General features: G+C 41.3%; 1 protein-coding gene across 1 annotated transcript; it reads right to left on the bottom strand.

The window, feature by feature from the left end:
- Positions 1-12,249: 12,249 nt before the first annotated feature.
- LOC117486797 (retinol dehydrogenase 14-like) lies at positions 12,250-15,041 on the bottom strand. The gene is made up of 2 exons (XM_034135349.1): positions 14,561-15,041; positions 12,250-13,320 (listed from the first exon to the last, which is right to left on the bottom strand). Exons 1-2 carry the CDS (start codon positions 14,801-14,803, stop codon positions 12,703-12,705), a joined length of 861 nt encoding a protein of 286 aa, XP_033991240.1. The 5' UTR covers positions 14,804-15,041; the 3' UTR covers positions 12,250-12,702.
- Positions 15,042-15,473: the final 432 nt, after the last annotated feature.

The raw sequence follows: 15,473 nt of genomic DNA, 5'->3' as shown, positions 1-15,473 counted from the left end.
GCCAAGTATAACAATGTAAATAAAACCTAATTGAAGTTCAGTTTCTTTGTTATTTAATATATAAAGACTATATATTATTGAATTACAAGATTAGATATACTTTATTTGATCTAAAATATTGATGTGTTCAAATGCTCTTCTAAACACAACTGAAAGTCCATGAAAAGTTGTCTTCCTGTTTTTGTGAATGAAGCGCCATCTCCTGGTTAAATCCTGAAATTGAAAATCTGGCAACGCCCTCTTAGAAAATAGTGGGAGGGCTTAACATTCCCAGATACTGGTCTTTGGCAGGTCTTAGGCAGGAAGCTGGAAGGTAGCAGGCAGGAAGCTGTATGCTGGAGTCTGAAATAAGCTGCTCCATCTGTAACGACCACACTTTTTTAGAATGAGTGATAGTGCCAGTCTAACCCCCTCATAATCCTGACAAATATGTTGCCTACTACTTTTAAGCAGTAATAAGAGCAAATTGGAAGATAATAAGTACAGGTTGCTCACCAACTAGTTTATACTTTTCTTCCAACCACAGAATGCCAATAAGATGACTACCTCCAGAGGGCAGCCTCACATCAGTATTCATTGTAAGGTGGGACCAGACATGTGTTACTTATATCCCACAGTTCATCTTGTGTGTGTTAAAAGAGTTTCAAGTCCTGCTCCAAACCTCTTCCATGTCAGCTGCTCTGTATATTGCAGGCAGCAGGACACTGACAAATGAAGTGTCCCACAGTGTTAAGACATGTATGTGGATGGGGTTGTGATACTTTTTTGCATTTTAGAGAATACCATTTATTACATTTGTATTTGTCTTTTTACAAATCATATGGTTACAGAGCATACACAACAGCATAAACAACTAAAATACACAAAATAATCGATATATCATAACAGAGAAAAAAAGAACAACGAATCACTTATACAGATGTCACATCTAACGAGAGGGTCATTAGTTTTGTGTTGTGTTGTATATTGGTGTATACCTCAACCATTTTTCTCAATTATCGTCAAAGATATGAACTTGATTTCTTAATCTCGTGTATTTTTTACTATTCCATTTCATTATTTTACAAGATCCTTCCATTGAGAGTTACAGTGTCTTTTAACTAATCCCTTGGAATTGTTTTATTATTTGAACTTGAATTTGAAGTAAGATTCTATTTTTTAAATTTCTTCTGGAGTCGTTCCAAGCCGTAGAATAAGTGGGTTTCTATTCATAGAAACACCATAATAGTACTCAATATTTTTCTGGACAATGCAACAATGTCTCTTTTTTTCACTCTATTACCTCAGGCTAAAAAGAAACCATTCCCTGGTATTACAGAAGAGGGAGCCACAGCATCAATTTTCACATTGTTAATCATTTCTACTCACTAAAAAAGGACACATTCTCTTGACGCCCACATATTAACTCAGGTCATTCTCAGGGCCTCTCGATGGAAATTTGACAGAAAGTTGGTCCATTTCTTGTCTTTAAAGCCATTTGTTAGTCACTGCTGTTTGCTGCAGGACCCTGCTGTATGAGTCGTGGTGTAATCCTGAGTTAAAGTGTGCAGAGGAGGATGTGGACATGTGGAGCTTTCAGAGGAAGAAAAGGAGCTCGTTTCTCACACAGCCAACATGATGTATGGCGGTGTGAGCGCACTGTGACACTTGCACAGTCAGTGATGTTCTGCAGACACCTTCTCTGAGAGCAGGGAGAGGGCCGGGGGAGGCGGGGCGAGGGGACAAGATGTCCACACAATTCACTGTGATATTAACAACGGGTAACTTCTAAGGTCCTGGTCCAATCAGGCAGGTGGATCCAGTCCCTGAGGTGCTGCTCCAGCTGACGGGGGGGACCCCGAGGCCACCATCTCTCTGGGTCTGAGCACAACACTCTCTTACTAATGTGTGACACTGAGCACAGGCTGTTTTAAACATTTCAAGCTGCACTCGACAAATGTTAAATAAACAATGACACAATAGTCCCTAAAATACCCTCTAAAAAGAGTCCTAAAACCGAATGAGTTAGCATTTTACAACTTCCGGGTCCCTGTAGTTGATGGTTAGCTGCCTGAAATAAGGTGTGTGGTTAACACAAGCTAAGAGATGTTCATGTTTAGTTATACGACATCAAATATGTCAGTAATATCTTAGTAACAGTGGTAAGCACTAAATGAAACTTCTAAACGTCACCATGTCCATATTAGCCGCCTTTAGCTTAGCTTTTTACTTCTGGTGATTGCATTTATGTTTCAAAAATCATAAAAGTGGTATTGATATGTGGAGATTATGCTAAACAAAATGTGTAAGTATCATAATAGTGCGTTTGCCACAGAGCTTATTTTCTGCAATATTCCGAAATCCAATGCTTTTGGTTTAGGGAGCCCTGTGATTCTAACTTCTGGTTCGGACTACAAATATACATCTGCACTGCACCACTCTTATGGCGCATTTCCACTACAGCGCGCAGCCCGGTTTAAGAGGGCTGTGACGTCAGCGGCCCGTCTTTGGTTGCGTTTCCACTTGGCCTAGTACCGGCCGGCGGGTCCTAATTCACAGTTTTTCTGGCCTCATAAAATCGTGGGTCTAGGGCCAGAGACAACGAGGCTGAGTCGGGCTGAGTATGCTAAACTAGAGAGAGCGTCGCTGGCAAGGGGGATACAGCTACAACAAGATGGACATATTTGACCGTGATTTAATTGTAATACACGTTTTCAAAATGATGCCGAAGTAACAACATACTGATACCGGTTAGTAAAAACCATGAATTAATGCTTTGTCAAGTCTGCAGACAGATGGCAGGCGAAAAACCTTTTAAAATGCTTGTTTTCTAAATGGAGATTGGCTAAGCTAACGCAGTATATGCTCTGACCGTCCACACTCACAACAACGGCCTATACAGACATAAATAAAGCAGCGACTGTATTCACCATGACACAGGAAGTCTGTGGTTTGTACTTGTTTAACTTTTGTCTAGTTTCTGAACATATATAAGGAGCTGTGAGCTCTGAGTGCTAACAGCTAACGGCTGTGTTGTTTTTCTGGGGTCCTCTGAAGATCACGTCACGGCTCCGCCTACACTGCGTTACTATAGATACTGCCCCAGTTCCTAAACTGTAATGGAAATGCGCCATAAAGTGAGCCAGTCCTAACGAGGCCCAGCCATACCGAGCGGGGCCGAGCGAGGCCGTGTAGTGGAAACGCGCCATTATATCCTTGATTTAGGCTTCTATTCCAACAGGTTGGTTATCTCAAATAAACAACAAAGATGAGATGTCTGTCTGTTGGAACCATCCACCTCCGCTTACAGACCCACTTCCTGCTTTAACCATGTACTGTGACACAGTTGTCCCGTACAAATCCAGAAATATTTGGATGTATGATTTTCTTCATTTCGCAAAGCCTTGTGCACTTGTACACCTAAGCCACATATCAAGCCTGTGATTGGTTGGTTCTGCTTTAGGCCTTTTAAAAGAGGAAACATGCAACATGCTTGATCCTACCCTCACCGTATGACTCAGAGAAGACGTGTTTACTTTAGTGAGAACACACTCCCTACGGAGAGGATTCAGAGCATGTGAGGGAATATGAGTGTGTGTTTGACTGAAGGAGGAGGACAGTCCCACGGAGGGACTGAGAGGAGCAGGCCCAGTCTCTCTTCTCCTCAATGTTTGTACGGGTTAAAGCAAACACATCCCTCTGGCCAAGCAGTAGGCCGAAGACAAGCGCTCCCTGGGCCCCACCGAACCCTCCTGCTACTCCACACTAAACTCTTCCAGATGATGGATGTGCTCTCTCCTCTCAGAGACTCGCTCCTGCTCACCTTTCATTAACCGGAGCAGAGAGACGGGGATCTCCGCTCGCTACACTCCATGACAAATGACTGAGTCAGTGGACTATGAGCTACAAGAAAGACCTGCTTAATCTTATGAAGAACAGGTCGCCTTGCTGTTAAGGTGGTGAAGGCGGGACCTGTTGACTTCTAAATGTGTTGAATATTTCAAATCTTGGCAAAGGACCAGAACATTTGAGTGTGATCGGCTGGAGATTGCTCAAGTCTGTTAAACTAGGATACATCCGCAGCATAAGTGCATTGGTGTAATGGACCATCTTACATTGGAGGAGGCCATTCGTAGCACAGACTGAGGAAGAGTGTCCGAGATATATAAAATATGCTGCCATTGCTCATTTGATAACAACGTTCTAATTCTTGCTCCCAAGAGTTTTATTTGCTTTGGGTCAAAAGCCGATAAGTTACCAATGAGTAAAATACGAAACAAGTGAGACCTAGGAAGATCAAACTTGTTTAAGAAGCTCTTAAACGTCTAAAAGAAGCTCATAGATAGATGCAGTTATACCCAAGTCTGTGCAAAAGGGTAACAATAATGAACCAGGTGTATCCTAACCCATCAGAGAGCGGAAGGCCAATCACTTTCTCTGTGAGAAATGAGAAGCTAACCACTCTCACATAATCCTTTGAACAAATGTAGATGATAGAGCATGTCTACAGATTACATCTACTGTGTGTAACTGCACTATCAATATATGGAAGTATCTTGACAACAAAATGTTTGAGAGAACAAAATTAATTCCATGCGCTATTCAGTCCACGGGTCATGGACAGAAGTCATGTCTCCATAGTCCTTGAGACGCCATAGGACAATTTATAGAAGACATTTTCCTGTACCCCAATATGCCTTATCATACAGTATGGCTTACAATTAAACATATTGTGGGTGTGTAGATCTGCACTATACAGTAGATTGAAGTTCAGCAAAACCCGCAGCATGCCTATTCTGAAAACTGTCATTCTGAATGGAGCCTCAGGCCATATTGAATTTCATGTTCTTTTCTTTTTGTTTGAGCCGTTTTTTCCTCCATAAAGTTGGATCACAGTGAACCCAATACCATGCAGGCTCATTGTGGAGAGGTACTATCTCATTCATTAAAGTGTTTCTCTAATAATGGAAGCTAATAGGTACATAGCTAGGAATGACTTTAAATGAACTTTACTCAATGTAATGCTATACATGGACACTAGAATGTTACAGGACATGGCAACTTTATTATATTGTAATAATATTGTAAAAACACTATTTTGTTGTTATAATTAGTTAACCTGTACTTTCTGATATAACTGTATTTGTAATGCCAACTCTAACATTTAGTTTGTCAACTTTTGGTCACAAGAAGTAAAGCAGGTATTTCAGGCTGCTCAGGGGTCCTTTAGTCAGTGGTTCCCAACCGGGGGCACGGGGACCCCTGGGGGTATTTGAGGGGAATGCAGGGGCTACGTAGAAAGATTAGGGATTGCAATATATTCCTACACAAGAACATATTTTTAAAACAATGTTCATATTCCTGGTGTCCCCAGAACTATCAAAGCGTATGAAAGACAAGCTCAAGTGTCTCATTGAAAGCTCTTAACAACATATGTTGAAACTGCCAGAAGTGAGTCTTCTCACTGACAATGAGTGTACATTGTCTTCTCACTGACAATGAGTGTACATTGTCTTCTCACTGACAATGAGTGTACATTTCAAGTTTAAATACATATGTATTAACGGTGAGTTAAACAAGTGATCTTCATCTAATGAGCAGTTGGGTTAAATACGAGGACAAAGGGTTTAACAGAAGAAGAAATGCAGGCGAATCACCACAGTTGAGTGTGGGGGGGGGGGGTTCTTATAGAATGGAGACCAGCTCAAGGGGAACACCAGACAAAGAAGGTTGGTAACCACGGCTTTAGTTGAAATGTGGAAGTGAACGAACAAAGTTATAGGAATGTATTTGAAACGTATGTAGGCCTTAGGTCTCGTTTGTGCAACATAGATCAATTGCAGAAATATTGGATGTGATTTGACTGTCAATGCTTTTAGATTTTTAAGATAAAGCAGACACCAAATACTGTCTGTTTCTGGTTAACAAACGCCACTGGGGTCGGGGGGTGGCCTTCCCTTCCAGTTCAAACAGAACAGGTGACTCTCTGAGACAGTCAGCACTTTGCTTTTATCATCAGGCTCAAATGCAGCTAGATGATTCCTCTTGCCTGTTGACACCATTCTGTTTTCTGTCCTTGCAGATCCACCGCAGCTCTTACAAATCTGCGCCTGTGAGCTCTCAAAGCTTGCAGTCCGACCAACGCTCTTTAAATCGTCAATATACTTAAATAAACCTGCATGTCAACTTCCAGCGGCCTGACTGTGTGAAGGGAAATCACGTCTCTGTGTGCAAATCCAAATATGTACTTTGTCATTCACCGATTACTTCCCCACAAATCTCAGTGTTAAAATGATTACACAATAAAAAACCTAAGGTAGGACAGATTACAGTCATTTGTTATACACTTGGGGGGAAGTTGAAAAGTTGAGTGTGGCGGTCTCAGGCCACAGCAGCACTTTTGGACGTAAGGAGCCAAACTAAATACTCAGGCTGTTTTCACTCGGCCTGCCGTGGCCTTGTGGTGGGAAGAAGATGAAAGACGCAGATAAAGAATTGGCATTTGTGAAAAGTACCAATTCTTTAGAGAATATGTTGGCTGTTTGGGCTTTAAATCATCCACAACCTCAGAATGTAAAGAGCAGGCTTCTTTTGTTTGTTAGATCACATATGTTATGGCGCGTTTCCACTACAGCGCGGAGCACGGTTTAAGAGGGCTGTGACGTCAGCGGCCCGTCTTTGGTTGCGTTTCCACTTGGCCTAGTACCGGCCGGCGGGTCCTGATTCACAGTTTTTCTGGCCTCATAAAATCGCGGGTCTAGGGCCAGAGACAACGAGGCTGAGTCGGGCTGAGTATGCTAAACTAGAGAGAGCATCGCTGGCAAGGGGGCTACAACAACAAGATGGACATATTTGACCGTGATTTAATTGTAATACACGTTTTCAAAATGATGCCGAAGTAACAACATACTGATACCGGTTAGTAAAAACCATGAATTAATGCTTTGACAAGTCTGCAGACAGACGGCAGGCGAAAAACCTTTTAAAATGCGTGTTTTCTAAATGGAGATCGGCTAAGCTAACGCAGTATATGCTCCGACCGTCCACACTCACAACAACGGCCTATACAGACATAAATAAAGCAGCGACTGTATTCGCCATGACACAGACAGTCTGTGGTTTGTACTTGTTTAACTTTTGTCTAGTTTCTGAACATATATGAGGAGCTGTGAGCTCTGAGTGCTAACAGCTAACGGTTGTGTTGTTTTTCTGGGGTTCTCATTGAAGATGACGTCACGGCTCCGCCTACACTGCGTTACTATAGATACTACCCCAGTTCCTAAACTGTAATGGAAATGCGCCATAAAGTGAGCCAGTCCTAACGAGGCCCAGCCATACCGAGCGGGGCCGAGCGAGGCCGTGTAGTGGAAACGCGCCATTAGTCAGTGAGAGGTATAGGGCGCTGGAAACATTCTCCATGCATCCCCACACCTACAGTGTCAAAGATGGAGAGCCACAGCCACACTTATGTGTACAAAATATATACATAAATATACAAAAACCCTTGGGTAATATAACTTTGAGATAGCCCATAATAACAGTGGTTGTGGATAAGATGTGTGCCTTAAGACCTTGACCACCAAGCTGGTTATTGGAAATTGGTCAACTTGTAGACTTAGATGTGAAAGTCAATTCTTCTTAAGTTAATCAGGTCGAAACAGTCAATTCTAGGATGCACTCAGTCTCTTCATTTTTCATCCTCATCTCATCTGATAATTCTGAAGACTGGTGATGAACTGTTTTAGTAGGCTGACCCGGAGGTTAGCATCGCAACTACTCCCTCGAGACAGAATAACCCTTTCACTGCCAGACCAAGAAAAAAGCTATGGAAAAATTATTTGTTTGCATTTTTTTATCAAATGGGCCACAAATAACCACAAACCATTTTATTTGTTTGACTGACCAAACAGTTTTGTTTTTATGAGCCTCTACCAACTGGTCGAGCTGGCCTTCTATGGTAAAAGTGCATTTTCAACAATCATCATATACAGTACAGTATGTGTATGCATCAAACTCAAATAAAACACAAACTCAAATAAAATGTTTTCTTTTGTGGAAAATGAGCAATATATACAACCAGATATTCATAAAAGATAATAAATTATAATTGTAAAAAAAAAAAAAAATGGAAAAAAGTAATGTTGAGTGTTTTTCATAATAAACAAAAGACTTGCTCATCGTACTGTAGATGCTGAATTGGCCTAACAGGAAACCACTGGCCTAACAGCAAATGTCTATATCCTGTGTTGGCCTAACTTGCTCATCTGTGTGCAACTTTGGGCTGAATGCCATGCATGAAAGGTGCTATATAAATGATTATCACTCTTTCACTCTGAGACTCATAAGGCAGTACTAGATTTAGTAATATTAGCATGAATCTAGCCATTTATTTACCATCTTTTATTGGAAAACATCTCTGAAACTCTGAAAAAGTCGTATTGCTAGTTTACAATATGAAGGCCAATTCGACCGGTTGGTTGGGCATATTTTCAAAAAAATAATTACACCCTTGTTAAAACTTTTTTTGTGCATCAAGTTATCTAATTATGTTCAGTTGGTGCTCTGACACTAAAATATGTCAAAAATGACATGGTTACCTTACACAAGTTGACCAAAAAGAGTGATTTCTTCAGCAGTGATTTTTAGCATGCCAACTTTCTCAGTGGAAGCTAGCTGAAGGGCTTTCTGTTCGAACCACAGTGACATCTAGAGGTTGTTTTGTGCATAACATGTCAACCAAAGGGGAGAGCTGGCTGAATCAGATGGAGATAAACTTTTTTTTTTTTTTTCCAACAAGATATCAAGACACAAAATGTGCTCTACCAAATGGTGGCGCTGGCAGTTAAAGGGATAAATATAAAATATTTGGGAATATTGCAGAAAATAAGCTTCCATGTATTAACATCACTTTTATTCAAGTTCAGGCTTAAATGCAATCTCCAGAAGTAAACACCTAACGTTAGGCTATAAATGAACTACTACAGTCACGTCACAACCACTAAGCTAAGTGCGGCTTATGGTCGGCGTGGCAACCTTTTGTAGTTACGTTTATTCACTTGCTACCAACAAACCTTTTAACACATAGGAGCTTCAGAAGTTCACCAGTGGGGGATTTACTGACATATTTCATGTTTCATGTTATTTCTGGAATCGAAACAAAAACATGTTCAAAACATTGTTTACGAAGGATCCTGAAAGTGCTAAAAGTATTACTAATTTCCGGGTTAGAGAGTTTGTTATCAACTGCAGCAGTGTGTTCAAATGCAACCTTTTGGACAAGATCAGGCAACAGTCGGCCCATCCCACTAGTTCTTTCGAGTTGGCTTGGTGATGTCAGGGAGTTTTCCAGCATTCTGCACAGTGCCCTCCTGATCCCCAGCCTGACACATTTTCTTACAAGTTTGCCTGTTCTTCATTGCCTCCCTGGTTTTATCCAGAACTACAGTCCTGTGGCAGCCCTCTTTAATTTACCTCCTACATTGCTCCCCTCCTCGGCCCCCTGACACATGAGTGTGTGCCGTTTTCTCCCAGCAAATACCCAGTACCCCCAAAGGTCCCCCTGCACTTAGTTCCCACACAGAGGATCCGTGGCAGAGGATTCCTGCGTCATGTCCCCATCATGGATCCAACACAAGGTGAAGCAGTCACACCCTGAACATCCAGCTCCGAGCTGACCCCCGCTCTCAGGTGCACCAGAGGGGGCACTTTGAATCCTGGGACGGGACGCAGATTGGCTCTCCTGAAGTTACCAGGCAGGAAGGTTCTATTAATAAGATGCTGTTGAGTTACAGGATCCAGTGTTTTTAGAGTTTTACCCATGGGGACTAGAAGCCAAGATATCTGCTTTGATTTCAACCATTCTTAAAAGTCCTGTGACTTTCTTAATACAATAATATACTCTACTCTGTTGATGGCTTTTTGATTGTTATAACCGATTGACAGGTAGCTAAACCAAATCTAAACGATATAAAGTGGTGCAGTGATTCCATATTTTGGTAGGCCAACCAGGAAGTTGGCATCGCAATCTCTTCTCTTTCGACAAAAAGCAATGGCATTTTGTCCTTGTATTGCGGAATCAGGGGCGGACTGGCCATCTGTGTGTTCTGGAGAATCACAGAACGGCCGCTTTTAACGTCATCATTTAAGTTGCGCTGTTGGCTGGGCTGGGTCAGATTCAAGGGCTGATTTTCAATCCCAGTCCGCCCCTGTGCGGAATATTGCAAAACATTAGAACTTTGTTTATGATCCAGCATTTATGATACTTCCACATTTTGTTCAGCAGGAACATTTCCACATAAAGACACAACTTTGTGATTTTTGTAGCGTAAATGCCATCCCGAGTAAAGAGCTAACGTAAGCCTATTAACAGTCATGGTCGCATGGCCAATGCTAAGCTAAAGGAGGGTAATGCTCAGCGTGATATGATTTAGCAATCTCATTTAGCCACTCGTAGCAAACTCTGTTTTAATGAAAAATATCTTCAGACATTCACAAGTGGGATATGTGATGTCGTAGAACCAAACTTGAAAAATCTATTTAAATTACCCACAGACCTTACTTTAGGCAGCTAACCAAAAACCTATTAAAAAAAACGTTGACTTTGAGAAGAGCAAACTGGTTGCTAAAATGCCAACTAATGTTGGGGTTTTAGGACTAAATCATGAAGTCCTCTATTGTATATGACTTTATGATCGCTTTGATGTAGGATTTTCAGTCCATTGACTTCATGTCCCTCACCCACTGTGAAGGTAAAGATCAGAGTGAAACTGAGGCCTTTAACTGGATCATTATAGATATAGAACTCAGCTCAGTATGTCCAAATGTAAAAGCTCAAAAAAGCATAATAAAGAGTTATAATTATGAAAAGGGAAAACATTTGTATTGAACATGTTGTGCTTATTGCACTGCACAGAGTGAGTCTAACAGAAGCTCAGGGAAAACAAGTTAAATGTACTATTAATTTAACCATTATGTGTTGAGGCTGAGTGAGGCCCTCACATTTAAATCACCGTTACAGTACCATTAAAAGCCATTAAACTCTGTAATCGCACTAATTGGAGTTATTTGTAAAATAAATAGAATGGAGCTGCCATTAAAAGGCCTCCGGAGCAGTTTGTGTGGGATGATTCTGCAGAGTTTCCAGCTCTCTATAAATGATCCAGAAAATGTGCTAATGAAGGATACAGGTGGGAGAGTGGCTGTGTCTTGTGAGGTCCTGCAGGGAGAAGTGCTCCATCTGCGGGTGAGCTGGAGAGAAGATATTCCCAGCTAATGAGCAGCATGGCTCACTGAAGCCTAGCTAACCCCTGCTTCACCTCCTACACCACCTCCTCCTCCTCTTTTCCTCCTTCTCCTCCTCCTTCTCTTCCTCCTTGTCCAACTCGACCTTCTACTTCCCTCCTCCACCTCTCCCTTTTCTTCTTCTCCCCTTTCTAGGGTTTTTTAGACTTCAGAATATTGCTAAAAATAAGCTCTGTGGCAAACAGACGTTTATGATACTTAGACATTTTGATCAGCAGGGTCATCTCCACATATTAACACCACTTTATGATTTTTTAAGTATAAATGCAATCTCCAGAAGTAAAAAACTAACGCTAGGCTATAAAGGAACTACATCATGGTCACATGACTTCACGTCACCACTGCTAAGCTAATGGCTAATGGTAAGTGTGATGATGTTTAATAGTCTCCGTTGTCTCCACTTGTTAGCAAACGCACCCGCTGTTTTCATGACACGAAGAAGCTTCAGACATTCATCACTGGGGTATTTACTGACATATTTTTGTGTCGTAGATCAACATTCTGAAATCTCCTCAGCTTGTGTTAGCCACAGACATTATTTCAGGCATCTAACCCAAAACATGTTAAAAAAACTTTGAATTCAAGCAAGGGAACAGGAAGTGATAATGTGCTGACCCATTTCATGGTTTTAGGACTCATTCCTGCACTACTTTGGTCAAAACAGGAACAGCTTCCTTGTGTTTAATGGGGCCCTATTCTTCCATTTGTGTAGGTTCATATCAGTATGTAGTGTCTCTACTGGGACATGTCTCTGTGCTTTAATGTTCAAAAAGCTCTTTTTTTCTCATACTACCTGTGCTGCAGCACCTCTTTTCACCCTCTGTCTGAAACCAGAGTCTGCTCTGATTAGTTAGCTGGCCGGCTCTGTTGGGATCACAAATAATTTGTTGGAGCGTTAGCCAATATAATCGTGAGTGTTAAATAGTGATGTTATGTTATAGAAGTAAACAAAGGAGTCCAATGGAGGTGTTTGGGATTTGAGCCTTGGCAGAGAATCAGACTGCGATAAAACATTTATTTAAATCACGCATTGAAGAGAAGTTCTACAGACATTATTTACTATCATGGCATAACCATTAAGGATGTGCTTCTCTATTCTTCATTAACAACCAAGCATCACAAATAATGTTTCTTCATAATTTAAATTAAATGAACTTAATGATTAAACATTTGAAATGAACCAGGAAAATCTGCTCAAAATGTATTCCACCTGAATGTAGGTATTTTAACACATATTTAGCCTTTAACAAACATTGTGCTTCCTGCAATTTGAATATTGCACTAGTCCATAATGTGATTTCAATACAATGTGTACAATACATTGTGTAACCCTAAAACTAATTTCAACACTGAAAGGCACTGAATATTCACACATTGTTAGGATTTCAGACAATTGTCTTTGGATGAGCATTCCTGAGGCTCTCACGTGGTGATGCCCACCATGACCTCACTAATGTCCCACAGTTTACTGGCCACCTCCAGGTCTGTGGCCTTGTCCAGCAGAACCTGAGGCTGACAGTCAGCAAAGCACTTCCCCTGAACACCGTCCACATCTGGGCTGCAGGCCAGAAACACTGAGGTGGCCGCTCCTTCTTCAGGGCTTTTAAACAGACTCCGGGAGAGCAGGTTAAACAGCGGCTTCGCCAACAGCGGGATGTGGACGTGCCTCCCCAGGTTGGTCCTCACGATGCCTGGGGTCAGAGCGTTCACAGTCACCCCGCTGCCCTCCAGGCGGTGACCCAGCACGAGGGTGAACAGCAGGTTGGCCAGTTTGCTGCGGCTGTAAGCGAAGGCCTTGTTGTAGCTTTGCTCGCTGTTCAGGTCCTCGAAGTCGATGTGGCCGTGCTTGTAGAGTTTGGAGGAGACCACCACGATGCGGCTGGGTGTTGAGCGTTTCAGGAGGTCCAGCAGCAGGTGGGTGAGCAGGAAGTGGCCCAGGTGGTTCACCCCGAACTGCATCTCGAAGCCGTCCTCTGTCTTGGTGTAAGGACACTGGTAGATGCCGGCGTTGTTGATGAGGACGTCTAACCGAGGCTCCTCCTGTTCAGTGGGTCACAATAAAGGAGGTTATCATGTTCTGTGTCAAAGGTAAAAACAGGGCTTCAGACATTTAGAACATTCCCCAGCAAATCGTCTCAGTTCAAAATAGATAGACGGATCATTTATTGTTGGGAAATTATTTTGTTACAGCAGCAATGTGTTCAGGCATTAAAATATTTTTTAATAGTTTAAGGTGGAAAAAAAACAACAACATATTAAAACAAAATATATAAAAGATCAAAACAATCAACAGCAGCAAGTATATATATAAAAAGGACATGAACCACTAATAATATAGAATGTTCAAGATAAGTTAGACTGTTCTATAAAAGACCAATACATTGTAGCAGAAACATATATGTAAATATATTGGTCTTTTTTCTGCTCCTTTCTTTAAAATAAAAAAAGTATTCTTCTTTCTATGTCTTTGTATGCAAATTCCTCGTATGTGTAAACCTACTTGGTAATAAAACGGATAAAATAAGACTTCTCTTCTGAGAGAAGTCTTATTTGAACATTAAAGAACAGCACCAAATGAGTGAGGATCTAGCAGTTCTTGGCATGAGTGCTGTATTATTAATTATGGAAATTGAGGATTTCAATCGTATTTTGTTTCTGCATTTAACTAATCCTAGTATTAGGAGCAGTGGGCAGCAATTATATGGGTACATCAGTACTTGGTTGGATAGGGACTTGAACCAGCAACCCTCCAGTTCCCTAGACAAGTGCCTACAGACTGAGCTGCTGTCCGGGAAATAACAGAATCTGAATCCATTCAGTGATGCATAAATCAATAAATTACTGACTATTGGAAGTAATGTAAAATTATTCAAAAACTGCATAAAAAAATCTGACTGTAGATTTGTCAATAAAGACACACTAATAGCAAATTCAAATATACTGAAAATGTACTTTCCTAACCAATGTAGGATGGTCTATCGGCACCTATTTTAATAAAAAAATAATTACATAATTCCCTGTTTTTCATTAGCTTTATAAGTCAAGAGACTGGCTTATATAGTTGAAAACGTATTTAAATATGGGATATTTGCAAATATAATGCATGCCGAATTAATAGTGTTTTTTCAACAAGGGAACATTTTTTGAATTGTGTTGGATATATTCTATAATTTTTAAGATTAGCCACGTAATTCATAAAAATGTACGTTTTTTGAATGACGTTTGGCTTGACGTAATTGTGTACAGGCAAGGGGGGTGTCAGCTCAGTCTGGGAATCTACCTTCATTATGTCCTGACAGAAAGTGTGTACGGAAGTGAGCGAGGCGAGGTCCAGCTGTCTGACGGAGAGCAGCGAGCTGTCTGCCCCGGTCTCCTGCTGGATCTCCCGGGCTGCCTCCTCAGCACTGCTCCGGTCCCGACAGGCCATTATGACACGGCCCTTGAGCCTCACAATGCCCGCTGCCGTGGCTCTCCCTATCCCGCTGTTAGCACCGGTCACTATCACGGTCTTTCCGTTCATCATGTCGCGTGATTAGCCATGTCTTCAATGTCGAGGAGGCTTGCTTGGTAGCACATGTATGCTGGGCATTTAAACAGTGATTCGGCGCTACTCGATGAAGTAGTATGCTTGAAATAGTGGCTCTGGAGCAGCTTTACTCGACATTGAGAAACGGCCACAGTGCGGATGTTCAGTTCCTAACAACGACAACTCGTGTTTACTACCCACAATTCATAACGGGCAACAGTTGCCTTCATGGTACCTGGTAAAAGTGGCTATTCAATGCATTGACTGGGATTCGGTTGCATTATCCTTTGTTTTACCATTGTCAGTGGAAGAAGTACTCATAATGTATAGTTGGGTGAAAGTAGCAATACTAAATTGCTACTTTCACATTTAATTGCAGTTTAAAGTAAAAAGTAACATATTTGCTTTTAAAATGTGAGTAGAGAAATACTCAGGTCAAGTGAAGTGCCTCAAGATTGGACTGAAGTACAATGCTACTATTCAATCATTTACCTTATTCTTAATAATTGCATTGTTTTAATAAAACCCAATTGGAAACATGTAGTGGATTATTGTAAAACAAAATTAGGCTTTTTATCTGTTTTAGCTCACACAGTCTGTGAATAGTTTTTACTATTTAAATCCATAAATAAAATCCCTCAAAATATGACAACATCCATTGCGTGTC

Source organism: Trematomus bernacchii, unplaced genomic scaffold (genome assembly GCF_902827165.1).
Source record: "Trematomus bernacchii unplaced genomic scaffold, fTreBer1.1, whole genome shotgun sequence".
NCBI lineage: Eukaryota > Metazoa > Chordata > Actinopteri > Perciformes > Nototheniidae > Trematomus > Trematomus bernacchii.
Note: the sequence above shows the minus strand (reverse complement) of the source record. Positions and strands in the feature narration are given on the sequence as shown.